The sequence below is a fragment of the Halictus rubicundus genome, chromosome 5 (genome assembly GCF_050948215.1).
Source record: "Halictus rubicundus isolate RS-2024b chromosome 5, iyHalRubi1_principal, whole genome shotgun sequence".
In the NCBI taxonomy this organism is placed as follows: Eukaryota; Metazoa; Arthropoda; class Insecta; order Hymenoptera; family Halictidae; genus Halictus; species Halictus rubicundus.
This window is the reverse complement of record NC_135153.1, coordinates 11,714,658-11,742,140: the sequence shown is the minus strand read 5'-3', so window position 1 is coordinate 11,742,140 and position 27,483 is coordinate 11,714,658. Positions and strand designations below refer to the sequence as shown.

The following is a 27,483-nucleotide window of genomic DNA, read 5'->3' as shown; positions in this document are numbered from 1 at the left end:
ATACGCGTGGGAAGAAATCCAAAGAGACATGAAACTTTCGGGCATTTGCACCTGTTCGATTCTGATAGCAGATAAAAATTGTGTGCATCGATTGCAAGAGACGGGGGACAGATACATTATTCTTCCTCGAATGATTTCAACACGTTGGAAATACAGTTCTCTATATATGTCGCCAAAGCCTGGATGATAAACGTCGCGGAATTATCCCCACTATCGCGGGGTATACCCCGTGAAGGGTCGAGAAACTCGACAGGCCTCGGACGCCGAGGAGTGTAAACATAACACGGCTCGGGTATGTCTCCTGGACGATACACGACGCTGTCAAGACCCGTCTTGTTTACATATACCGAGAATTCACTGTAGTATATCTTCACTCTTCAATTATCTGAAATACGTCCATGTTCGGTCGAGTTCGTCCTTGGACTCAAACAAGTCCAATTACAGCGGGTTCAGGTATACCGACAAGAGTGAGGGCAATAGGAATTCTTTTTCTGCGCTGTTATCACCGATACGTGGAATTTTAGATGCGGAATGTCAATTGCGAGATATACGCGCGTTATTTACGAATCGAATGAATATTAATACCGAACACTTCGACTTGTAACTCGCTTGCTGTCACCTGTCGAATTTTATTTTATGATTCCGCCGACTAATTTGCACTCGTGAAGAGAGGTCGACTCGGACGAAGCTTATCCAACGATCCTCCTGTACTCTCGAACAGAGTTTTTAGAATCGTGTGGAAAACTTATTCGAATTTTTCTTTCAATCTTTAACTCTGCAAGAATATCGAGAAATGACTCTCATCGATAGAAAACAAGAAAACGATCACACATTCGAGAGGATAAAACGAAAACGTAGAACACGAACATATTCAATTAAATTGATATCTATGCGAGAGGATAGTCCACGAAGCACAGACACGAACGAGCAAATAAAAATCCAAATTCCCCGGAGTCTTTCTTTTCTCCCGCGCCTGATTATAGTCGGCGCTATAAATGGAGAAACTATCGATCGAAAGGTTCAATCTCCGACACACCTTTCTCCGCTGGAAAAGAGCAATTAAGATCCGCAGTTTAATTAAATTCAAATAGCGTTCCACGCCCGGAAACAGCCGACGAGCTGTCTTTCCTCGAGGATTTAGGTCGCGGATCCTCAGATCCTCATGCTCGAAATGCTTTTGTACGATCGATCGAATGCGAGAAAAGCCTGGAGAACGCAAATTTTTTCAATTCGATTGGGGCAGCAGAGGATCGAACGTTCGCGGAGGAATCGAGTTTCGAGGAGGAGTCGACTTTCGACGAAGAAACTGGTGTATCGAGGCGAAAAAGCCGGATGAAGGTGGTGATTCTTTATTCGGCCGGCGGAGCAAGGAATCGTATCATTTTCGAGGTAGGAGAAAGCGAAAACGCGATCCCCGCCGCGAGTTCGATTCAATGACCTCGGAACAGTGGCTCAATGGCCGCGGCTGCGAATGACCTCCGTGTGGTAAATAGTAAGCAGATGTCAACTGAATTCATTCCGGAGACGGGCTATACGTTGGCGCCACCCTGAACACGTCCACGGGGGCTCGCGTGAATGTTCACGGAGGCAGCTAGGCGTCCATTGCGAATCCTCGGGGTTGCCTAACTGCAGGAGCATCAAAGTCCCTAACCGCTAGACTCTAAACGAAGTAGCTCCAAAAAATATTTCAACACAAAATTCCTAATTCTCGGATTATTATTTACACATAAGGGGTCATGATGAAACAATCTACATGAAACAATTCTACTCTCGCAATGCTTCACTCATTTTATCAAAAACTATTTGTGCATGATCTATCCGCTGAGAAAATGAAAACACGTTTCGCCTTGAAAATGTTACTCATCTAAGTGGCCGTGAAAACTTTGGAAAATTTTTTTCGTGAATGAGTCCACTCCAGATTTGGGGATTACAGCCTCCCCTTTACAACGAGCCCTCAAAAATTGATGTACGATCTTTTTTAACCGTTTTACCAAGTTTTGAGTGTATCGCCAAGAACATAAAGTAGGGCTTTACACCACTCGCTGTTATGTTCCATAAAACAGTTTGAAAAAATCGTAGATCATGTTTTAAGGTGTCGTCGTAAAGAATCAGTCAGGAAAAAATGTTTCCAAAGTTACAGTATTTGTGATCCATAAAAACCCCTTTTAGAAAAGTTCCAAAGTGCAACATTTGTACATGTATGCATAGTATAGTATCTATGCGTGTTATTGAACCGACTTTGAAGTCGCAGAAGACGAAGAGGAGACCAAATAATCCCCGAATTAACGTATGATTAAATAAATGCAAACGAGCTGCTATTTAAAATGGTCTAACTCACACGACATTGGGGGCAAGCGCTATTAAAAGAAAAATTGGGCTGAAAGTTTGCTTTCTGAAGGCAGTGGAGCAGCACAATGCAGTCTCCTTAAAAGAAGACCGTTTATTATTCCTCTTTAAAAAAAGCCATTTTCTTCTGCCGCTTTCGAGTTTAGTCGTCCGGGCGGCGAACATGCAAAACCGTCTGCAGAAAAAGAAACAAAGAAAAGTTTTTCCGTTTCGCCGGGCAAAAAAATACAAATACGAAGCAGTTTATGCTAATGCGAATACGACGACAGCAGGGAACGCAAGAATTTTTAAACCGAGCAGAAAAATACTTCATCAAATCGAACTGAAAAACGTCACTCTCTGAACGACTCTCAAAAATGGCTTTATTACTATTAGTAGACTGCGGATGACTCAAATAAAATCTTGTTTTCAATAGAAGTAGAAATCGTAGAAATGCAAATTTTCACCTTTTTTTAGGAAACTACAAAAAAGATCTAATCACCGAAACCGTAAAATAAGTCGTAGTGCAAGGGGTTAAACACAGCTTCGAGCGCAACGGGTTAACATTTCGATTTTCCAGGTTCTCCGCTCGGTACCTAAGCATTTCCCGTGCATTATGCCAACAGAGATCGAAGAGCACTCCGATGCTCGAGAATTCACAAAATCACTGCGCACACATCGTTCGAGTGTTCAAAACGTTAGCGTCTACGGCGAAACGCGCTGCGCCCGTGCAAACGTTTAACGCTGCCGAACACGGAGCGAGGAAAAGAATTATCCGCGACATCTCCTGGAATAAATATCGGCGAATTTAAACTATAAATTTAACTATAAATTCGGCGGACGTGCTATCGCATGGCAATCGGGGCGTGTCTATAAAATTCGTAACGAAGCCGGTCTGTATGTTAATGGGAGGGCATTTAACCGCGTAAAGCATCTCGGCATAAATTTCGTGCGGCCCGGTATAGAAAACACCGGGGCCGATCGGGGAATTATACTTGACCGTTGAATTACATTTAAATGATACGAACGGCGCGGCGCCCCGAAACGAATGTCCCTCGGACAAAACAATTTCGTCGGCCGTATAATTGCCGGTGTTACGTGCGCGGCTAGTTCCCCGGAATATTAATGTGCCGGTTGTAAAATCATAAATAGTGTATATTAATGCCGACATTTTACCGCGAGAGAACGCGAGAAACTGGTGGACGTCGAATCGACGAGGGCGTTTCGAGATCTCTCGAAATCTTTCAAATCGTGTATGGGGTTATATTTATTTCCTTTGGCTACAGTTTCTCTGCAACAATTTCTACAAATTTTTATAAACATCGATTGATTAAAATTGGCACGAAAGACACATCGCTCAAGTACATTCAAAGAAATAGATTTATTTAATAATTTCCTTTCAATCTTTGCAGTCTCAATCTATTTTTATTTAAAATTTTAGAAATTTGGAATCTGTTCGAATCCTTGCTAAACACGATTTCTTTCGGCGATAAATTCGAAAATGACGAGCGAATTCGAGCGTGGGCGTGCTTTCGAAAACAAGAAGGCCACTCGAATGAAGAACTTTGTACTTTTAACCGCGAGCAGATAGCATCTGCCGATGAATAATTCATCGAGTACTAAATTCCACGATGAAGACGAACGGGAAAGAAAAGAAGGAGAAAGAATGCGCCGGTGACGTTCCTTAGATAATCGTGGTAAAATTTCAACTGTAATTAACATCGCGTGGAAGACCGACGTCGACGTCGACGTCGTCGTCATAGTCTTTGTCGTTGACGCGGTGCCGTTATCGTGTCGGCAAGAACAATTGGACGCGTTCGAGGATCGGACACACGCGATTGCAAAAGCTCGGCTGACTCGATTGCATAACGGAAAAATTAATATTCCCCGGGAGACGCGATCTCCTTCGACCGTGTCCGGGGACCAGTTCTATCGAACAGAAACGCCGGGAATTGCAGGCGGTTTCGGTCGCGATTCCTGGATATTGTTCGCCGGGGACTTCCACCCCTTTGAATTTACAAAACAGTGTACTGTTTTCGAAACTTCTGGAAATAAAAAGTATCCTGATACCTGGGAAAATTCGAGCTCGGGAATACCGTGGTTGGTTCTCTGTTTAACTAGATCAAAACAATCGCCCGGAAAAATTGTACACGTGTATTTTATGTGACGGTAACGTACAATAAATGTGCAAAAAATTGTTTTGTACAAGATTGTGTATCTACTGACAGTCTTTTTAAACAATTTTTTCCTAGAATGGATACTCCCAAGGCTAAATGACTTTCCTGTGTACACGATGCTTTATCTCCACTGTTCTTATAAGACTACATATTTTTATTGAAAGCAAAATTGTTTCGCCATATCATTCTCGAAGACACGAATGACGATTAATCATTTTCTTGATAGATCCTAGACATTTCTATCCAAGAACGATCAACTGTCAAGGACAAACAACTGTTACGTGGTGCAGAGTTCATTATCTTCATTTTTCAATGGGAAACAGTATTTTTGTTCGAGTAAAAGTAATTCCTCAATGTCATTCCTGAAGACACGAATGACAATAAATAAGGTTCTTGATATACCCTAAGCATTTCAATGCAAGAACAAACAAGGACAAACAACTTTTCTCTATGTAAAATTGTTTATCTACAGCATTTTTAGAAGGTAGTTTTGTTGGAATATAAATGATTGTTCGATGTGAGCATTGAACGTACCAACGACAATAAATTATATTCTGGAAATACTTCGAACCATTTGCAGCTTAAACAATTTCTGATAGAATTAGGATCTCCAGCATACTTTCAGACACTAGCTATCGAAAAACAATTCTCTAAGGGGACCTTTAAAAATGTCTGTCACTCAATGTCTGTCATTAATCCACCTCGTTACGACACAAATAAAAATAGTAACATCATTCCAATTAATACCGGAACTTCTGCAGACGATTACGAACATCTCCACGGCACTAAAAAATACATGTTTAATATTTCCACGACAGGGAGGTAGGAAAAACTACCCCTACAGTTGGCAATAAGAGTTTCTAAACACTTCGTTGTAACTCCTGATAACAACCATATTCATAAGCAGTCTTTCTGCTTAGTTTTAAAGTGATTCTCAAACCTTTTACCCTTTTAAACTACCCCCGAGGTCTACACAGTCCAGAGAATTTTCGCGCGCAGGCCGCGGATTGCGAAACGCAAAAGCGAAGATGTTCGTAGGATTTCTTGGCAGCCGAAACGAGGAGGAAAATGAGTGATATGCTAATTTTCCAGCAGCCGCATCTGGACTGGCACAATCACGGCGCCCCCGTCCCGCTCTCCTGACAAATACCAGTGGCGTAACGCCTCCAACTCGCGTCCTCGAAAACTGAAATAGTTATGACCTGGACGTCGCGATAAAGGAAAGAGAGAAGAAGAAAAAGGAAAGAAAAAACGAAGCTCCCAGGTAAGTCGCTCGATCAGGGTTATGTAATTCTGACAGAAACGGCCGCGGTTAGACGGTTCGACTTATGCTTCTTGGTAAGTTGGTAGCAGCTTGTTGCCCCACTTCGTGTTTTGGCAGCGAGTCCGCGGCCGTTTAACCTTGCTTATCGCCGATCAAGTTCGACCGGGAGCTCTCCACCTCCTCGATGGACCTTCGATAATATCTGTCCACCGTCGAGGACACGCACCATGATGCAACAATTCCGTATTCGTGGTAAACACGGTGCACGCGGGCTCGCGGACAGCTGTTGGGTCTTATAGTCCACGGTACTGGAAACGTCAAGATTACTCGACGAGACTATAGAACGTACGATCGACGAGCGCTTAAAGAATTTAGATTCCTTGAATACTGGAGCAACGGAGTCTATCCGGACTAGGTCTCCGCGCGACTTTGCGACTATAGACGACGTCTATTTCGATCATGTCTTGTCGAAGGAGATAGACGGTGAACTATGCTTTTCACTGGAACTTGAACGAACGCATCCCAAATTCCGTTCAACTCGTTCCAAATCAGTGACTACAACTTTTTTGTAATTCATAATTTCCTAAAAAAAAAGGGAGAAAATTTATATTTATTGTTTTCTCCAAAGGATATGTATCAACTACAACCAAATAGAATTTTATTTCGTTTTAAAGGTTTTCTCCAAAGGATATACATCAACTACAACAAAATAGAATTTTATTTCGTTTTAAAGGAGATAACATACATATTTATCAGACTCAGTTCAGAATCTTCATCACGAGTGTGACTCGATATTGTAGGGCAAGGCGTAGTCACCGAACTGGATGCTTCAAAATTACTCGAAGGGACTGTAGAACTTACGATCGACGATGGTTTAAAGAATTTAAGTTCCCCGAGCAGCTCCGGCTATCTGGACTAGGTCTTCGCGACTATAGGACGCCTACTTCGATCATGTTTTGTCGAAGGCGATCGACGGTGGCGTGTGTTTTTCACTGGAACTTGAACGAGCGCATCTCAAATTCTGTTTAACTTGCTTTAAATCCGCAATCGAACGAAAACAGGGTCACAGAGCCGTTTGACAGCGTCCGTCGCGGTTCTTCGAGGAATGTGCTAGTGTAAGGAAACGAATTGATCATTTCCCGCGCAAATTGTTTCCGACACAGCCGGCTAAACGATATTTCGACGAGGTGTAATTTCGTTAGATACGCCTCGACACGGAAGACACGCGTTTTCGAGCACGCGTTTAACAGATAAAGAAGAGCGGCGAGCACGCCCCGATACGTGGAACGCGAAGCACTTTTTCGACGAATTAATAAATAGTTCAACTTGTTTTTCTCTTGCGAAATTCCTGTAGTCGTGAAGTTTCTCAATTAATCCCCCCCTTCGCCTTGGTAGTAGGTGTATCGTAACCTTCGACGCCTCTCAATGATTTTTCCACGATCACGAAAAATTCCACGGTTCGTCCCCCAGTTCCTCGCGAAAAAAAAACGAAAATGAAGACACGCCGCTCGTAGAAACGATTAGCCATGAAATTTGACCGGAAATTTGAATAACAAATAGCGCGTCACTGCGTGAGCGAGTATTAATATTAATATCGACGGAGACGGTCCTCTGCGCAACGAAGATAAACATACATTTAGAGCGAACGCGAGCATAGGCGAAAATACGCGATGTTTATGTAACCATGCTTACCGTTTCGAAGTCCCGGCACGACGACAGCCGAGGACGACCTTTCGGAAACGGTGCGAGAGTGGAAGAACTCCCATCGTATAATTCCCGGTTGCATAAAGATAATATTCATTTCGGAACAAACATGCGGAGTCCAAGTTCGCGCGAGAGAAGATACGCGCCGGTTTAGCCCTGGCTAGATGAGTTATCTACAACTGTGCTGTAATTCGATGCATTCGTTTGACATGCGAGACTGTAAGACAAACAGAAATGGTAGAATCGAAGTGCGACGTGTTACTGAGAAGCGTGCGGAGGTTATCAGTTCGGTTTTTGAAGTAATGTTTCGAACCAATTGAAGCATTGAGGTAGGCTCCAGCTGACCATGGGGCCTGACCACGTCCAACGCAGGCTACGTAACGTACGAGAATTCCAAGCTGGATTGTCTATAGATCGAGTTGATGGACGACAGAACGCGAGGTTCGAATAATGGAAGGGTCGGTCGGTAATGTAAACAGAAACGGCGTGTGTCGCGCGCGATGCCAGATAGGCAGCATGCATCGAAACGGGGTCTCTGTTCTACTGCTCTGTGTATAGCACTGGTTCGAAAGGTGTTTCGCGGAAGACGCGCTTCGCCCGTAACGGAGAAACGGGCAACCTAATTAATAAGGAAACGGCAACACCTACCTGCAGATCATGACAGCCGTTATCCCTGTGACTGGCAGCACGAATCACCCCTGCACGCCACCCCCACTCACTGATCTTATTCACCTTTAGCTTGGTGAAACCACTCACCGAGAGAAACCTCTTTCCCACGATCTCTTCGCGAAACTTGTACGCCATATTATGGATCGGCAACCGCGGCGTGTCGAATCCGCGAATTCGGATCGCCAGCCGGGTCTTCCAATCACCCTTTCTCCGCCTGTATCTATCTATCTGCTTCTCGTTCCCTCTCCGGTTCCCTCGCGCGCTCTCCCTCTTTCTGTTTCTCTCACTCTCTCTCTCTCTCTCTCTCTCCCTCTCTCCACCCTTCTATCTCTGTCGTTCTCTTTTCCTCTATTCCGATCCTCCGGCGAGCGTGCCTCTCCCCCAAAAAAGAAAACCCCACGTAGCACAGAACCGCGGTGAAGAACAACCGAGAGCACCGATCACCACTTCGTTATTTTTTCCACCAAGAACACCAGAAACAACACGGTCGCACTCGGAGAACTCTTCTCCTCGTGATCACGACGGGCCAACAAACAACAGGGCCATGAGGCGCGCACGATCCCCCTTTCTCTCTCTCTCTCTTTATTTCTCTCTATCTATCTATCTATCTCTCTCTTTCTCCCCTATCACTCCCTCTCTCTTCCTCTTCCTCCTTTCTTCTTTCGACAGTCGGCCAAGCACCAACACCAGCGGGACACAGCCACTCCTTGCTCCTACATGCACGTCTGGACAAGACGGCCGAAAACTCCTCTCCGGGCCGTTTCGGACGATGCGCTTCGCTCCTTGACCGGCGAGCGATGATGTATCTTGTCTTATCCTTCCTTCTTTTCTTCCGTTTCCTCGGTCGCGCTCCTTTTACAGTCCGTTCCACCTGCGCGGCCCCCGTCACCCCGTTGTCGACGACGACGACGAGGACGACGAAGACGACGACGACAGCGGTGTCGATGCCGATGACGATGACGATGATGATCCCCGGACTGACACAGAATTTTACCCGGTCCCTCGCCACGTCCAGGACCGAACCGAACGCCGGGGGGACACTTTTCAAACTTCCGGCCGCACACCGTGGTATTACTTGGCCGCACACTATTCGGTTGACGGTGACGGCGGCAGCGCGGTAACCAAGCACTCCGAACGGTACCAGTGTGAACGTGAGAGTGACGCACACATGACCGGCCAGTGATATCGCGTAGCGCGCACTGCGGGCGGACGGCAGGGAGGCACGGCTCCTTCCCGCGGCTCGTGCCCCCTCCCCCGCCATCTAGACCGTCGTTCCTCCCCCTCCCACAGCACCATGCCGCCTTCTTCGACGCCCCCTCGACCCCCCGCCCCGCCTCACCCTCGAGGCAAGCCGTGCCGCGCTACGCCGCACCGCGCCGCCACCGATACTCCCCCCCCACCCACTATTCCTCTCCCTTCTAGCCGCACATCTCACCACCGACACCCTCCCTCTCCCGACCCTCACGCTCTCCTCCACCCCCTGCGCACCGCCCCTCGTCCTCCCTGCACCCTACATCCCCGCACCCCACCCCTCTCTACATCTCTCCTCTCTCATCTGTTCTCTTTTCTTCGTTTCTCTCTTCTCTTCTCTCTGCCATCGTGTTTTCCCTCCGATTCTCTCTACTATTTCTCCTCCTTCTCCTTTTCCTCCGTCGCTTCGTCTTCTTCTTCCTTCCACTTCTTCCTCCTTCTCATCCTCGTCTTCTCGTTTCTCTGGTTCTCGCCGCGACGGCATGGCATCCCGACCGCCGACGTTCTCTCTCGCATTGCTGCCACCCATCGCCACACGCCGAGCGTGTGGGGTGAGACAGTCTAGGGCCGTAGCACCGGCCGACCGCGAACGAGGCGCACAGGGCCGCAATTCCGCGAGAACCGGAGAGGGGTGAAGTGTCGACTCGAGGGTCGCATTACGAGGGCGGACTCCGGGGGGTGGGGGGGATCAGGCGCCTACGCTGTCGCCGCTAGCGATGGCTACTCGGCCTCTCCGCGGCGCCAGGCCCTGCGATGCTCGCGCCTATGGGTTTGAGCAAGACGCGTTTGCACCCTTATCAACCGCTGTGTTTCCTTCGTTTCGCACGCTTTGGTCTACAAATGTTTTTTTTTTTATACGAGTCCAATGACCTCAAGTCGATGCCAGATCCGGGAAACTGAAAGGGCATCACGGGTACCTTTTCAAGACAAGACACGGTGCCAATGTGAGTTCAGTGAACTTAAAATTACCCTAGATCCAAGGAACTAAAGGAGCAGCAGTGTAGCAATCGCATCCTCACTGTATTTTAAACATTTCAAACGCTTTGGTCCAGAAATGTATTTTTTTGATAACTCTCTAAATGTGTCTATTCTACATTACTTTATAGAAATAACGAAAATGTATATATCCAAATTTCTAGCCATTTCTTTTACAATGTATACCCAAAGAAATAAATTTGTTGAATAATTTCTCATTCGTGCATTTTTACAATTTAGATAATTGCGAATTAAGTAAACCTACTGCTAAATCTGGCAAACTGATTGCCCTAATCTAATTACCCTGCGTAGCATCAATTTTCATTTCAGCGTTAATTTTCTCGTTTGAAGGAGGGGCTCCGTGGGGATCGTAGCCATTACTAGCAAAACACATCATGCATGAAGAAATTTCTTCTCAGCTTTCGCCGCTCAATTTATTTGTTTGCGCAAGGGTAGTGGCCTGGAAGAGGATTCATTGGACCCATCCTCTCCCCGATGTGTCTTCGCGTTAAATGTACAAACATTGTTTATCCGCTCCTTTATCAGTCACGGGGTACGCGTAAACATACCATGGGATGCATGTTGTTTTTGTTCCGCTGGTGTGTACGACGCATCAGACGGTATTTAAACAATTCCCCTATGTCACCGGACTACCGTTATGCTACTGCAAACTTCAGACCATCTGTGTGACAATCAATCTTCTACCTTAACGATCACAATAAATTGTACGCGATAATAATTGTATGTAATTATGTCATCTGAAAGATTCTCGCAGGCAGAATCGTAACGGTTCGCAGGCACTGGGCGCCCCACTCCGTGGCGCCAGCGTTTCCTACGTCCCTGCGGTCACGTGACGAAAACACGACGTGACGTCACACGCGCAGCAGCAGCCAGCTGCCAGTCCAACATGGTTGACCTGTGAGCAGCGGTGCTACGAACGGCTGTCCGCATTATCGCTAGTTTCTTCCGATCGCGCGCGCCCCGTTAACCATCGTGAACTGTTAATATGATATCCTCGATCGTCTCGCGACTCGTCATGTGAGTATTCAAGTTCAATCTGATCGAGGGCCGGTGGAATACAGTGCGGGGAGAAGTACATATAGTCAGCTGCGCCTGGATTCTCGCCATCGTTGACCCAGGGTTGTCCTGGTCTGTTTATCGGTTTACGGTCAGTTCTCCTCGAAACTTCTCTCTCCCGCGGCCAATTCTGTCTCGTCTGCGCACGTTTTCCGCTCGCTCTAACTCGCGAAAAAGAAAGGGGAATTTGTTCCGAGTGTCCACGGCCGTTGTCCATTTTCATTTCACCCCTCTGGCGACGAATCGCGACAGGGGGTGAACAAAGATGACGCTGTTGTACGATACGCGAATCGGTTCGGGGGTGCAGTGTTTTTTTCCCAGTGATCTGTTAAAAAAGGCGTTCGTCCCTATCGCGGGGTAAGGAGGGGGGGACCGATGCTTCGTTGTCCACGGAATTATGTCACCGCGTCGCCGCACCGCGTTCAATCCTGCTGGAAAGATTTCCATGTTTGGTTACAAGCTTCACGGCGAGCTCTAACCGTTGCACTGCGGGTTACATTTGAAAATAGTAACGGTCGAACGGTTATCGATTCGAGGGCTCCTCGGGTACGTTCACATTTGTGTCTCGCAGGGGTCGTGTGTTCGCACAGCCGAGGTTAACGAAGGTAAGAGGAACATCTTTTCGTATACATATCCTTATTAGGAGAACGGCCAGTAAACAAGCCAGGTCCGCTCCTTTAACGAGGACGCGCGAAATGCAACCGTGAAACGGATTTTCTCGATAGAAAACCGCCTTTCGATCGAACGGAGCGTTGAGTTTTAGCTTGCCACCTATGAAATTCTATGACGGTGGTGAAAGTGCATGATCATCGCCTCGGCATCTGCATCGTTTATGCTCGGAAGCTCGTACGCTGCGAACCTAACCTAACCGCCGAGTTTCGTGTCCCAACGCCAGGCGCCTACCCCACCATTGCGGACGTACCCTTGGGTTGCGACACCTTGCGCATATTCCGCGACTCTCGCCAGTCCTTGCACCGATACACGTAAGAACCCTGAACAAAATTTCTTGTCTTTCATTTCACCGTTACCATTGGTCTCGGATATTAAATATTAATTGGTCTTCGCACAGATATGCGTATAGATTCCTTACTATCGCTTTATTTTCCTTATTACAGAAACCTTAATCGGTCATACTCATTAGCCACCGAGTAACAAATATAACGAAGTAATGCTTCGGGATTGAGACAGTAGGGGCGGTCAATTTGGGACTTAGGACCTTCCCTGTTTCTTGTACCGTCCCTGTGACAGAATATTTTTATGATTTGCCCTTTCGGAGCACTCTCTCCACGACGACTTGCTTCGCTTCTCTCGTGCCCGGTCGAGCACGTCTGGTGCCCGCTAGTCGATACCATAATAGAACTAGTTCGGGCGCATTTGGACATGTTCCATGCTCTGGATTGATATAGGCATGTGCTCTCGCTCTTTATTCCACGTACCCATTTTCCACGCGGCGTGTCGAGTGCGTTTAAAAATAGCCGGACCCGCTCGAAGGAGGACAAAACACGGCGACTGAGGGGGGGGGGGGGGAGGGTTCTTTTGTGATCCTCTAACGTCGCCTCCTTTGTGGCCTCGCGTCAGCTGATCGAGTCCCGTTGCCACACAAAGAGATCCACGGCCTATCGACGCAGTTATCTTATCAGTCCGAAGATTTACGAGCTGCTAAGCGCTTCTCGGTCGCTCGGAGGGGGGTGTGGTTACGATTTTTACGCTTGACAAAAACAGTGGGGCGGTTGTCGGGATACCGTTGGTCCCCTGCGTCAACGATTTTTATCAGGGCCCTGGCGTGCGCGCATATGGTAACGAGGCATCGACGCGTAACAGATACACACTCTCGGCCGGGGAGAAACGTCTCGGACGTCAGCTGATTCGGCCGACGTCACAACGACGGGGACACGTTCCTCCCTGGCGTCGCGCGGACTCCCGTCGAGGGAGCACGTTTTGTTGACGGCGTTCCTTGACACGCTGGCAACCTCGCGCCGCTGCGAGTCATATCTACACGTGTGCATATTAGCGATCTCGCGGAGCCGTGACTCATGCACGCTGCACTTGACAATAAACTGGAACGAGGCGATGACACACGTTGATATTGGTCCGAGCGATGGTCCAACGTTTCGTCTTCGTGAAACTTGTTTGCGCGGCGATTAGATTGCCTCGTGTCAATTCCCGGAAACTAAAGTCCTTCCCGCGCGTTGCCACGAAACCCGTGTGGGAAATTATCTAGCAATCGAGAGGACATTGCCGGTGTTTGCGTCACCGTGCCATGTATCCCTGTACCTGTACTTCTTTTAGTCCCGCTGCACGGAACATGCACAATTTGCTTACAAGCTACAGTTTTTCAGCGGAACGATCTATCGTCGTCGATTTCGCTCCGTAATTACTCGAACCACCCGGGTCCCCCTGCAGAGAGAAAGGCTGGATCGGTTAAACGGCGGGATAGATTCGGTAAAAAGCCTGCTGACACCGAGTGATTGCGAAATACGACCTTGTTGTTCCGCGAGCGATCGTACGCTTACTTCTCGGACACTCTTCCTTTCGGTTCCTGTACATTTGTACAGGAGAAAATTCACGGTACAAGGAACCGAGAGCCTTCTGCTACGAATTTTTCTTCTTACCGGTACACCGGGGGGACTCGGTGCGACGTCTGGTCCGGACGCGGTTCTTTTTCTTTATAACGAACCGGAAGGGAAAGGCAGGTTCCTGCGTTCGTGGCGCGCGTTGATTCATTAGCGCATCGCGGCGTCATTCTTTGACGGGCGTTTTGCTTTTCAATAATGTCACACAGGACTGTTATCTCTCCTCGCGACACATTGTGCTCTCGAAGTCGTGTGATTCACGTTTGCTCGGCCGCCTTTGTACGCCGGGGATACATTGTCTCGCTGAAGAAACACACGCGAGACCATTTTCCTTTCACTTGGACGGAACGCGCAGCGATTCAAAATCTGTAGGAGCTCTCTGAACCGCGACGGACGAGTACGCGGCGAAGTGTATCGACTGCAATCAAACTCTCGTTCGATTAATTTCCTTCACCCGGCCCTCTGTCCAGTATCGACAGGATCGCGATGGACCCAGCGAGAAAATCTACCTGCGGAAGGAAATAGGCAGGCCGGGGAGGATGCTTTCTTCGTAGACCAGAGGAGAACGTGGTTGGCCGTTGGATCGATGCCCGGTTGGCAACAGGAGGGTGGTTCTGCTGGTGTACACGAGGCAGGATGGCCGTGCAGCACCCCTCGCGCTCTCTTTCGCCGCCCTTTCTATCTCTCGCGCACTCTCTTCGCTTCTCTTCTACTCTCTTCTTTTCTCTTCTCCGGTATTCCCGTTACAGCTGTAAGGGTGGCACGATTCTCCGACGGCCTGCCGGGAATCGATATTTCGTTTCAGAAGAGATCCCGCGTTAACCTCTCGCGTGTGCACGCCACAGGCGTCTCTGAACCTCTCCTAGGCGTCTAGTCTGCCAGCGATGGCTGTTGCTAGCTTCTTTCCCCTTTTGCATTACGCATTACGATCCTAGAGGAATTCTAATAAATCGTCCCCCGTTATAGAAAAATCGTTTCAGAATTTACTGAAACTTTTTCTGGGTTTCACAGCCGTTGGAACCACCTATAATCTAGTAAATGACTAGCCAACTAGGATGATTGTTGATTCTATATTTTCTCATTGGCACCAGTACCAACCTTTCGATGTGAATCCACAAAATCCGCAGTCTGGTCGATACCCATAATCACCAACAACGTTCAATACCATCGTAATGGCTTTACTCCACAGCTTCGGCAGCACATTTTTATATCTGAAATGTAAATTGAGTAATTACTCAAGAGAGCAGGTATCGGGGAATTGATGCAAGGGTTATGCCTAGTTATCTAGGCCAGTTTCATCATAGATGATCCGGCTGAATTTTTAATTACTAGGCCTCGCATCCATTGAAAGTTTCGGCGGCAGGTTTTTGAAAATATCGAGGGGGTGTTTGCCCCCAGCAACCGACTGCAGTAGCTCACGACGGGTTGAATAACGCCGGGCGGTGATTAATTTTGCAAATGCCATACCAACCGGGTAGAGATAAAACCTATCGACTCTGTTTCCGCTGTCTCCCACACCTCAATCCCGTGCGAGCACACACACACACACGCACGCACGCACACACACGATCAATCTATTTACCTAGCCACTGTGTTTCATTCCGTGACCCATATCCCCGATGTTGCTGAAAGGTATCTCATTTTCTATGGATGCAGCGGTTTCTTTCCGTGTTGTGGCCGCTGCAAACCGGATTTTCAATTGAAACTCATGTCAGTTTCGCTCAGCGATTGTGTGCAGTTACAGCGGCTCATTGGAATACAATCCTCCGCACTTCTACAACATTTATTTTTGCGCTCAGACGCGCGTCTAACATTATCCCTGTTCACACGTTTATCAACGTCATTGTCGTACACTTCCTGCGACGATCCGATCGCATAACTTGTAACGCCATTCTTGGAAATTGAACGCACCGTCCGCGGTTTCTTTTACCATTTGCAGCGATCATAAGCAATAATCGTCATCCCGAGCTGCTAATGCTTTCGGACATCTACTCAGGGATTGCGTGTGGACTGTAGCTTGCCGAGATGTTGCAGAAACTTTCTCGATGCCATATTCGACGGAGAATGCAAATATCGAGATTGTGCATTAAAATAGATAACGATTCGTAGCGATTCGTAGTGTCGATCTCCCTTTGTTTCCGTGTGAACCACAATCCCCACCACGAGTACCAGAAGCTTGAACACCTCGTGGTGGGAGTCGCTAGTGTGCAACGAACGAGGTTGCAATCAGAGTTGCCAGAAAAGGTATTTGCACTTCCCACTCTGCCATCGGATTCCCCTCCAACGACTCTCTGCGCGAGAATTCGCGACAGCGATTGGGTAGCAGGTGCTAACATAGTGGGGAATATGACGTCACGTATTCCCCTCGTGCAGAGAGTCGTTAGAGGAGAATCGAGCCGCGTTTCATGGTAGAGGGGGAAATATTTAGCGGGGAATACACATCGTCTGGTAATCCTGGGCTGCGACTAGCGAGATTCTACTGTATTTGCCACGGTTCGACGCGATCGCAGGTCCAGCCGGCCGACGTGTTATTACGTCGCGTTCGACCGAGCGTACGACACGCGGGTTCTCTCGTTGTGGAGAAATCCGCGATAAGAGGCCTCGAGGATTTCAAAAGGCTGCCAGCGACTGGAAGGAAAAAAGAGGAAAGTCGATGCTCGCGCGCGTCGCCCCAGCCAAGGCGAGCAACAGAGGGGCAGAGAGAGAGAGAGAGAGAGAGAGAGAGAGAGAGAGAGAGAGAGAGAGGAAAGGAAAAAAAGAGAGAGAGAGGCGGTCGCGTCTGTGTTACGGTAATATGCCTGCGTACTTAAGATCCTCGACCTCGTGACGTCATTGCCCTCATTAGAATAATTAAGAATGCCGCTCGCTAATTACGATGCGGTTGGCTCGCGCGGTACTTTTTCATGCGGCTGCTCGCGCGCGCCGTCGTTGGCCCAACGTTTCCGAAGTGACCGAAGGGAAAAGACGAATATCGTCAAACTATAGTCGTCGACGGGTTCGCCTAAGCTCCCGCGGGATCGGCGTTGTTTTCATCGGTCGGACAGGCTTGTTAGTCGCGCGAGCTTGTTCCCAGGCGGTGTTCCGCGGCAGGGCGCCATTATCCCCGGCGACCAAAGAATTGTTCTCCGGTAAAATAATTACTGAGCGCAAAAGGAGGATGCCTCGCGACCAATTGTCAAGGTATTACTCGTATAATAGGGAATCTTTTGTTCTTCCGCGGAGAAGAACGGAAGAACCGTCACCGGCCAGAGAAAACCGGGTCACCGGCGGACTTCCATCTTCCGCCGTCGCGTCGACACGACTGAAAATAGAATCTAAAACCGAGACGAAAGTCGTCGATAAAAATTGCTCGACACGATTTCCGTTACTCGCAGAGGCTCGATTCGCCGAGGCGATATCGCTGAAGCGAGAGGCGCAGCGCAACCAGCCGGGCTCCCCGAGGAATCGAAGGGCGGTATCGGGGCCTAGAGCTCGCAGATAACAAGTTCGTGTTCCTCTCGCACACGGGTCTCCGGCTCCCCGAGCAGCCGAGGCACAGAGACCGAGGCACAGAGCCGAGCACCGCGCCGTTTTGATTTACACCCTCCTTTTTCCCGCCCTCGTATATAATTACGCCATTTTCTCGCAGGCCAGCCCATATTTCTTCGTCCCTGGAGACGCGCCAGGGAGCAAAAGTGCACGTCACGAGGGTGTGGTAAAGAGCACCTCGCTCGTAGACCGAGGAGGGTGGCGCGGCGAGAACCCAAGAGCATCGTGGGGTTCGCCAGGGTGATGACCCTTTGGGAGTACCCTGAGACCTTACGCTCCTGGTATCGTTGCGATATGTATATTCCTCTTTTACTCTCCCTCTACCTTCATCTTTGTTTTCTCTCTCTCTCTCTCGCTTTCCCTCTTTCTTTCTCCACGTCGAATCCTCTTTATCTTACCTCTCCTTCGCTCTCCCCGGATCATTGTGTTCCTCTTTTTCGGTCGACACTCCTCCGCCACGGTTTTTTTTACCGTTTTGCGGGTGGGTGGTGGCGGAGGATCGACGCGGCTAGATCACCGAAGGGAAAGAGGATTCGAACGACGCGTCGGAATGCGGTGCCGAACTCCGGAACGCTTTTTCGCGTTGCTCTGTTTTCGGCGCTGACGGCCGAGGGACACGCGAGAGAATTAGCAAGCTGGACTCGTTGCTCCTTTTCCAGCAGACTTTTTTCCCTGCGGTCTGGCTACCGCGGCGAGGGGCCCGAGTTTCAGTCGTCGGGGTTCCCTGAACCTGGATCCGTTGCTGGGAAAGACACTTTCAATTGCGTCCTATGTATACCATCTATAGCACTGTATAAACGGACTCTTTGTCTTTGCTTTCGTCCTCGATTTTGTTTGGGAACGATGCTAGACGAGCTAGTTCGAGCACGACGCCGAGGTTCGGCAAATTTCGAAAGAGCACTTTAAGCATGAGCGACTGTGAGCGATGCCAATCTAGTTTGATCAGAATTCTGAGATTCTTCAGAATCCAGGAACCCAGAAATGCACTGCGACTTGTTCCGTTATGGGCAAGGCGCGTGGTTTATGACCACTTTCGCTCTCGCGAGACGGTCCCGTAGACTTTTCCAGCAGGTTACCGATTCTCTTCTCTTTTTCAGCGGGACCCAGAGTAATTAATTTGGAACACGTGTCGTGACCAATGGCTCGTGCCATACCGGTCTATCTCGATCCCGCAGAAACGCGGGTCGCGTGTTCGATACCGAAGCTGGCCGCGTCTCGCGTTCCGAATAAATCTCGGGGCTCGCGAGGCCGCATTAATTTCAGCCCGTTCTTAAATCTCTCCACGCGATGCACATTCGTGAACGAGCGTGCCCGCGTGCGACTCCGCGCGTTGGCTCGGGTTTGAGAAAGTTCAGACGCGGACGTCTACGTGGGAGGTCCGCGATTCACCGTGTTGGCGTTCCCGGATCTTTTATAGCGCGGTTTTCCCGGCATTCCTCATCGGGGAACAGGACGCGCGTGTTCTGCACGCGTGCACACGATGCGTTCCTCTTTCATGGGCGCTCTAGGATCATTGACTCGTCTTCGGCACAAGAGCTCAATTTTTAGTGCTATTCCGAGCTCACCAATTTAATGTCCCTTGGACAATAAGGTCTGTAGGGTGTCTAAAGATCCTTCGTAGATCCCGAAGGTCCTTACCCCATCAGTATAGGATCTCTTGGATAATAGACTTTAGATGACGTCCAAAGTTTCTAAGAGTTTTTCAGAATTTTTCATTGACTCCAAGGCCTACGTGCTGAACAAGTTACACCAGGCCGCAACGGTCCAGATTCTCGAATGTCGATTCATTACCGTCATTGTTCCCCGAGTCTGCGCGATTCGGGAATGGGCACAAGGTTCGCAAGGTATATTTATTCCCCTGAAATTACAAGAATAAATCAGCCACGCGGACGCATATTTCTCGGCCGGTTGTTTTCGCTCGATACGCCTCGAAATCTTTCTTTTCTTCGGTATTTTTCAAGCCGCCTCCACCCTTCGCCGTCCTCTGCCCCGCGTACCTCTTGTTCCTTCACTCCCTCTTCTATCCCCGAAGAAAGACGCGTCGACGTAGCGGCGGTCGTAGTCGTCGACCACTCTGTTTAAATATAAACCCAGGCGCAGAAGTGGCCAGCTTCCAGTTCGGGCGTCGCGACGCTCGTGGAACATACACTAGTCGGCTGAAAGCTCGCCTGCACGATCCCCTTGCGATCGTTGTGCCTTCCTCGTCGAACACTCTCGCGGATCATCATCAAACTCCGGTCTTCGATCTTCTCCGATCATTCTTGGACCGTGACGTGGACGAGATAGCGGATCGATTGGATGCGGGATCATCGGCAGGCGCCTAAACTCACGCCAAGAAGTTCGTCGACCAAGCTGCCGAAAACGATGAATAACGTTTATTAATAAAAGTCCCGTGTGAACGACGAACCGGGATCGCGGGAGTGTTAATCGATCCTCGATTAGGATCGTTTCGAAGGTGGTTCGTCTACGCGCTGCTATTTGCTGCCGCTGCGAAAGGAATATCCGCGGCTCGACGATGGAACAGCGCCGGGTGAAACAATCGATGCGAGATCTCCGAGTGGAGAGAGTTTAATTGGCAGCTCGGAGTTCCTGGCGTTCGGAAACGGACGAGTGGCGGCTATCAAGGGAGCGTGCGGAACGTTCAACGAAATTTTCAATCGGCTTTCACCTCGCTCCCCGGGCGGGTCGAACTTTTTGAAAAGTTTTCCAAGTTCCAACGAACGGCGCGGCGCTGCGAGCTCGCCGGAGAGAAAGAGAGAGAAAGAGATAGAGAGGGAGAGAGAGCAGGAAACTCTCCGGTTGAAATCGCTCGGCGGATTTTCGCGATTGCCGCGTCACGGGAAAGGGAAGTCGGGGCCGATTGTCGTCGGTGGCCTAAGTGCCGCGTCTAAAAGGGACTGTGCTCGCGAGACAATCGAGCCAGCCCGATGAAAGGGCTGCATTCAACGGCGCCGGCTCCTTCGCTAATGTTTCGAGAGGACTGGTCCGGAGAATGTCTTCGAACGTGAAGCAACGGTATCGCATAACGATCTTCTTCCACGAAGGGGTCGTCGTGATCTACATCTGAGAGTCCCCCTTATCCGGGGACACAAACACCCGTCCAAGGAGAGTTTCTCGCTGCCGAGGAGTATTATCGCTGTCTGCGACCGGTGGCAGTTCAGCTGTGAGATTCCCGAAATTCGTCGGCGCGGGCTGATTAATTCGTTCGCGGGCTCGAGTTCCCTCGGCTGCCATTTGTCTTTGTCAGAGACAAGGTCCCGGAGGATCGGCAGGGCCGGAGAAAAATAGCCGGTCGGGGAACAGGACTCTCGGTAAGGGGGTGCAGCTCCCGGCAAGAAAGGAACCGCTCCTTCGACTCGCCACTTAGAAAACGTTAGTTGAATCACTTAGCCGGTCGTTGCACCGGAACGACGTCGGTCGGCGTGACAATAAAGAGAGGCCGGGCCGGTCGATCGTGCGCAATACGACGGTGCAACGCGGGCCTAGGATGAAAAAAAAGCCCGCGCGACCCGGTCGGGAGAAAGCGAAACCTGTCCTTAAGCGGTCTTGATTCTGATTCTCGAGGGAATTCGGGGCCTGGAAAGCTTCGCGCGCTTGTTCAAGTACCGGAATCAAAAGCCTGGGGGTCTAAGGATTAAAGCCCGGGGTCCCCGCGCAGAAGGAAGCCTAAAAAACGACTCCAGAGTGATCTCAAGCGAGGAGCTCTACGTTTCGCGGGAGATTTTCGTTGCGCAACTCGCGCGGGAACATGGCTGCAAGCTGCTGAACCAGACTTCATCAATTCTCTCGGAGGATTCCAGCCGAGAGATCCTTCGCGAGACCATTTAGAGGGAACATCCTGCGCGCACTTTCTAATCGACCGCAGTTACCGAGTGATTACCGATCAGCTGGTGAACGGTCCGAGCGATTCAGGCCAATGTTGCACTCGTTAGACTGCCCCTACCGACTGGCCGACAGGCTTGCTTCACGAACGCTGCGTCTCCGTCGTTTTCTCTGGTCTGACATGCTTAACATCTAGTTGCGGCGGCTACCTTATCGAGCGTCCAACTGTTTTGGGATCCAACTTCATACGGTCCAAGTTCTTGCAGTCTAACTTCACAGGGTCTGAGTTCTTGGGGCCTAACGTCGTAGGGTCTAACTGTTTAAGGTCAAGCTTCTCAAGGAGTTAGCTTATTAGGCTCTAACTTGACAGGGTCTAAGTTCTTTAGGATTCAACTTGTCTACTTCCCTCAGGATCTAACTTCTTGGGGGCCTAGCTCTTTAAGGTTCAGCTTCTGGGGGTCTAACTTCATCAGGATCTAATTGGGTAGGGTCTAGTTTCTTTAGGATCTAACTTTATAGGGTATACTTCCCTCAGGATCTAACTTCTTGGGGGGTCCAGCTCTTTAAGGTTCAGCTTCTGGGGGTCTAACTTTTTTAGGATCTAACTTGACAATGTCTAGTTCCTTTAGAATCAAAATTCTTGGGGTCTTAACTATTTAAGGTTCAGCTTCTGGGGCTTTAACTTCTTTAGGATCTAACTTAATAGGGCCTAGTTCTCTTAGGGTCTAACTTTATACTGTCTCGTTCCTCTGAGATCAAAATTCTTGTGGACCTAGCTCTTTAAGTTTGGGCTTCTGGGGGTCAGACTTCTTTAGGATCTAACTTGATAGGACCTAGTCTCTTGGAGTCTAATTTCTGCGGGTCTAGCCTCCTAATGTCCGGTCCAACCCTATTACATATTTAGTGTCCAGCTTCTGAGAGTCCAACTCTGGTTGGCCCAAAGTTCAATTGAAAGCAGTTCGCTAATACGATTCCGCATAGTTTCCGAGCAAACTTGTATCAACCATGACCTGTCCCCTGCCACCAAAGTCCAGCCCGCCGGCGCTGGTGCCCGCGATGGCCAGCTACTATTCGCGTAACATTCACATGCCGATCTTCAAGCGAGTGACGATCGTAAACACGGTCTCGGTGATGATCCTGCCTGCCCCGTTGAAGATATCGCATAAATCGTCGGGCAATTAACTTTCTGTACTGGTCAGCGAGCGAAAATAGCGACACAGAGTCGTATACGTGTCGTCGAGCAGTGTTAACGAGCACCGTTTCCGGCTCGTGGGTCTCAGACGTTATTGTTCGCGCGCGTGCGTTCGCTCCGATGAAAGCCAGAGTGGTACGCGTGTGTATTCGCGGCGCTCGTAATTTTAGAAAATCTCGTTGCGCAACAACCGCTAGGTCAACGTGTCAGCATGACAGGTGAATCGTGAATCCGCGAATCATGCTGGAAATAGCGGATCGTCTAGCGTGGAGAGATTCGCGTGGAAGACTTCAAACTTCGCTGGTTAATCAAAAGTCGTTATCCCCGCAGAGCTGTCGCCGCGCGCATTTTATGTAATTCTCCGGTTGCGAGCATCGGCATCGATCGTAAAAAAGAAAAGCAAAAATGTATCGGATTCCGCAACGAGCGCAAAACGCACCGAATGCGCGGGATGGCATTGATCTAAAATCGGTGGACAGCATTGTATAACATTGTTCTCACTGCCAGACCGGGTCCGGGACACCGTGTCAGCTGTTCAAAAGATGAAATTGTTTTATATATGTATCGACAACTTGTTCGACGATCATGTTCAAACATATTTTTCTACCTAAGATTGTAAATGCCGATGAAGTCGATCGTCGAACATTGCGGAGACGTCAGGCGACAGCAATAAATCGATCGTGAGGATAAACGAAAGATCAACACTGCCATTCTTGGTTCCCCCCTCCCCCTCCCTTTCTCCTACTGTGGATCCTCGCGAGCCCGTTTCATCGTCGTCGATCCCATCGCGTCGTCATTATGGATTACCCGCATGTCTCACCCGTCGCACCCATTAATCTTCGTAATTAAGCGACTGCTTACATGCGACACGGCAATATCTCACGAGCGCGAATCGTCATCCTGAAGGTGAAAGTTATTAAATGTTTCGGATAGAGAGGGGGGAGGGGGGAGGGTAGGGGTACACGAAATTAATGAAACGCTGGGAACACGATCTCGGAACCAATCTTTTCCGAACACGGCTGTCGCGTCGAGATACCCCCATGTCATCGATTGTTATCTCGCGGTACACGCGCAGAATCTAATCTCGGGACACGATCGAGCATTGTCGGGAAGTCCTGTCGGTTCCCATAAGCTGTCTGATTCCACTGGCAGCCGCAGGATCGAATTCCACTTGTACACATTACAACTTCGAAAAATTCGACGAGCTTCAACGAAATCTCTGCAGAAATATTCTCGTTAGACATTTACCTTTGTAACACTCGACTGGCTTCTTCGAGATCTAATACACTCGTGAAATCTGCGTTGATTACATTCCATGTCAAATCTCACTTAAATAGAGCAATTGTTCCTATAATAAACGAATAAAGCGTTGTCGTCGCTGGTAAGTACAAAGTTTTATTTATGGCACAAATTAGTAGGTGTAATTTAAAGCAACAAATTAAATTACTGTTATAGTTTGTTGCAATACAGGTAGAAAGTTTTCATTTTGCACGAAGCTGTCTACCGATAAATGAAATAATTTATAATTAAACAGCTGATTTTATCCATCGATGAAACAAACGAGTAGGTCAAACGCGATCCAAGAAAGACATTTAAAAAATGTTAAAACGCTGTTGTATTATTTTCAGCCCACTGAATTTATTGACGCAACATGCAAATGTCAATGTAGCTTCTACATCTTGCAAGGTATTTTATGTCTCGATGCAGGCAATTTTCCTGAAAAATCCGCCGTCTAATTACAATAATGTAGTACTGTGTCTTTGACTAGTCGAGGTTCCCAAACGGTGCACAATGAGTCCGCAACGAAACAAACATAGCGAATCTCGTAATAACGAGTGCCAAACAGAAGCGAGCAATATGGCTAGAGTATCGAATCATGTTTCGTTAACAGGAATGCAAATACTGCAGAATTTATCGGTCCCGGATCTTGACAAGAACCCAAGGCACACACGTTTCGGATAGTACAAGACTTTCGAACGATAGGTGATCAACGTTAAAAATCTCTCGCTCGTCTAAGACTTCTTCACTGAACCTGGATCTTTTCCAAAAATTCGATGTCTCATTCGACCGTGCAACTTTGCGACGGCATCGGAACAGTCCGGTGGAGACGTTGCACCAGGGTCTGCCAGCTCATCGTCCTTGAAACCGATGACAAAGCCCGTTGGAAAAGCGAGAAAAAGAAACGCGGTTTCGATTCTTTGTTCCTGTTGGCCGAGAGAGCAGCGCCGACGGGAGCACTGGGCACAATTAAAATTAGAATCGCGATGCAATTATCCTTATCACTTATTTTTATCGGCTTCCTCTATACAATAAGATTGTTCTTCCTGTAAATCTCCTAAAATGCAACATATGCCTTCTTCCGGACACCTAATCAAATGCGAATTATCTTCTTATCTTAAGAAATCATTCCTCATACAAATTTTAAATTTTTGAAACTTTTGTACACAAAATCTAGTACAGCTTTTACATCAAGCATTTTCATATATATTTATTGACATCTGAAGTACACGTCTGATTTGTTTTCACACAAAAATAACAAAAATTACATGAGTTATATATTTTCTTAGGGAGTGTGTTTTTGGGTTAAGACGATCGAGAAAGTTGGAAAGGGTTGGAGAGGTAACAAAGACACGAAGGAAGATGCGTCAGAGACGCGTTTGCAGGCGGCAGTATCAGTTCGCCTGCACGGTGCTCGCAGTTGCGAGATGGATCAGGTTGATGCTCCTTGTCCCCGTCTCGAAATAACCGGACACGCCCTCGTTAGACGATTTCGTCGGTTCCCCGCTCATTAGCGCTCGAAATGAATCGCTGCGGCCCGCCCGAGGAAAGTTAACAGTCCGCTTAATAACGACAGCGCGCTCGCTCGCTCGCTCGCGGAATCGCGCGTGCACGCGAGCGCGAGGGCCGGGCGATCGAGGGATTTTTCGTATCCGTCGGGCTTTTAATTAATGGCGAAGAGATAATAAAGAGGGACTCGAGGGAAACTGTGAAAGCCCGAGAAGGGCCGCGATTAAAATAGAAAACTGGGTCGACCCCGAAGCCCGACCAGGAGTCACCTCGCGGCCGAGTATCGGGCACGTGTGCCTATTGTCCGTCGCCGAAAGTTATTCCCGACGATTTTTCATTTGACTTGCCCATCCCCAACCTGCTTGGCCTGGCCAGAAATTATTCATCGAATCGTAACCGGTCAGGTGAAATCTTCGGGTGAGGCTTGCTCGATGTACATCTTGTAATGTTTATCCTCGTTAGGCATTTTTCGCAGAGAATGAGCTACAAAGATAATTAGACTACGGATCTTTATGTAAAATGAAAACTGTTGCATTGATTGGAAGAACCAAATAGGAATTTATTTCTCTCTGTAATGGTTTTATTAAGTTGTAAGAAATGTGTGGATTGTCCTAAACTGTTTTAATCTTTGCCAGACATGTTTGTCAAAAATCCATAAAACCCGCAGGCTAAGAATTCCCTCTTTCCGATTCACCAGATCTTGGCTAACACTATACAGAGTATAAAAAATTTATCTTTTTCTTTCACTCTGTCTGGTCCACCGAATTTTGCTCCGCTCTGTGCACTATACAAGAATTTTTAGCTTTCTTGTTCACTTTGTGTTCCAGAAGGGCCGCGTAAAAACAAATTTCAACAGGCGTCGATCACAAAGCTAGCAAAAGGGTGTTCTTTTACAGTGAAAGAAGGGAATTTTTGCCCCGCATTTAATTACTGCTTCAAAAGCAAAGTTAAGCGGTTTCGGACATTACAAAATGCAACGTCCACGCGGACCGGTTGCAACGGCCAACAGGAAAATCGAAAGTCCAGGAAATTCGCGAGTGTCCGGGACAAAAAGGCAGCGTTTACTCCTTTTTGGATTTGCGGGCCACACAATGCAGCGATGTCCGGCGTCGGAACCTGCTGCCGGAATACAATGGCGAAGTAAATTTTCCCGCGACAATATAAAACAATAACTATTCTCCTTGAAGCTTGCTCTCTCCGGGACCTCTTTGGAGTTCATTGACAACTCCCCGATTTCTCGATGTTCCTCAATCGAACGTTTTCTTCCAACGACGTTCGAAAATTTTTGCCTCGGAAGTTTGCTTTTCAACGTTAATAGTTTACCGGTTTGCGAAAACGGTTGGATACTGAGAAAGTGCTGACTGCTAAGGAGGATTCGCGGCTGAACGTGACAGAATCCGCTCGAACGAACGTACGAACGACAATGATCTTGACCTCGTACGAATAAACGCGTCGACGTCGACCGAGGCCGCCTCTCCGCGTTTCCGCGTAAGCGCGCGAGCGCGTACTGTTACGCGGCTGCATTAATAAACATGAAAGCCGCAGACCAGGCGAACAATCTCTCGTGGATCGCGTTCGTGGCTTTGGCGTGGCGAACGTCACGCTGACATCGCTGTCGCAAACGGGAACCACGATTTTTCGCAGCCGAAAATCTCATTAGCCCTGGGAAGCCATCTACCCTCTTCGAATTTCTACTGGCCCTTAAACCTTTCTGAAATTTTCTAAATGTATAATAGTGCACTTGAGACTAACGAAATTTTGGTGAAGTCATTTGTTGAGTTTGCTAAATATTGAGTGGTTGGAAATTCTGCCTGAAACCCGTTAAAAATTCTTATAAATTAGCCCTTCTGGGAAGCTCAATTCTTCTAATGTCTCCTGGCTCTTAAACCTCTCTGAAATTTTCTAGATGCATAAGAGTGCACTTGAGAGTAACGAAATTTTGGTGAAGTCATTTGTTGAGTTTGCTAAATATTGAGTGGTTGGAAATTCTGTCTGAAACCCGTTAAAAATTCTTATAAATTAGCCCTTCTGGGAAGCTCAATTCTTCTAATGTCTCCTGGCTCTTAAACCTCTCTGAAATTTTCTAGATGCATAAGAGTGCACTTGAGAGTAACGAGATTTTGGAGAAGTCGTTTGTTG

The 27,483-nt window shown here is 48.3% G+C and overlaps 1 protein-coding gene and 2 long non-coding RNA genes across 6 annotated transcripts in view; 1 reads left to right on the top strand and 2 right to left on the bottom strand.

The window, feature by feature from the left end:
* The window catches only part of Kdm3 (Lysine demethylase 3), a 365,285-nt gene extending 355,929 nt beyond the window's left edge, over window positions 1-9,356 (bottom strand). For 3 of the 4 annotated variants that reach the window (XM_076788423.1, XM_076788426.1, XM_076788424.1), the window contains exon 1: window positions 8,119-9,356. In XM_076788423.1, the coding sequence (XP_076644538.1) occupies window positions 8,119-8,274 (156 nt within the window). In that variant the 5' untranslated portion in view covers window positions 8,275-9,356. The remainder of the gene's footprint in view (window positions 1-8,118) is intronic. The other variant, XM_076788425.1, reaches the window with a different exon arrangement.
* LOC143354397 (uncharacterized) overlaps window positions 1-27,483 on the top strand; it is a 532,419-nt gene that overhangs the window by 483,091 nt on the left and 21,845 nt on the right. The window lies entirely within an intron of this gene.
* LOC143354379 (uncharacterized) lies at window positions 21,837-23,457 on the bottom strand. The gene is made up of 2 exons (XR_013082322.1): window positions 22,019-23,457; window positions 21,837-21,924 (listed from the first exon to the last, which is right to left on the bottom strand). It is a non-coding gene; the product is annotated as an uncharacterized LOC143354379 (long non-coding RNA).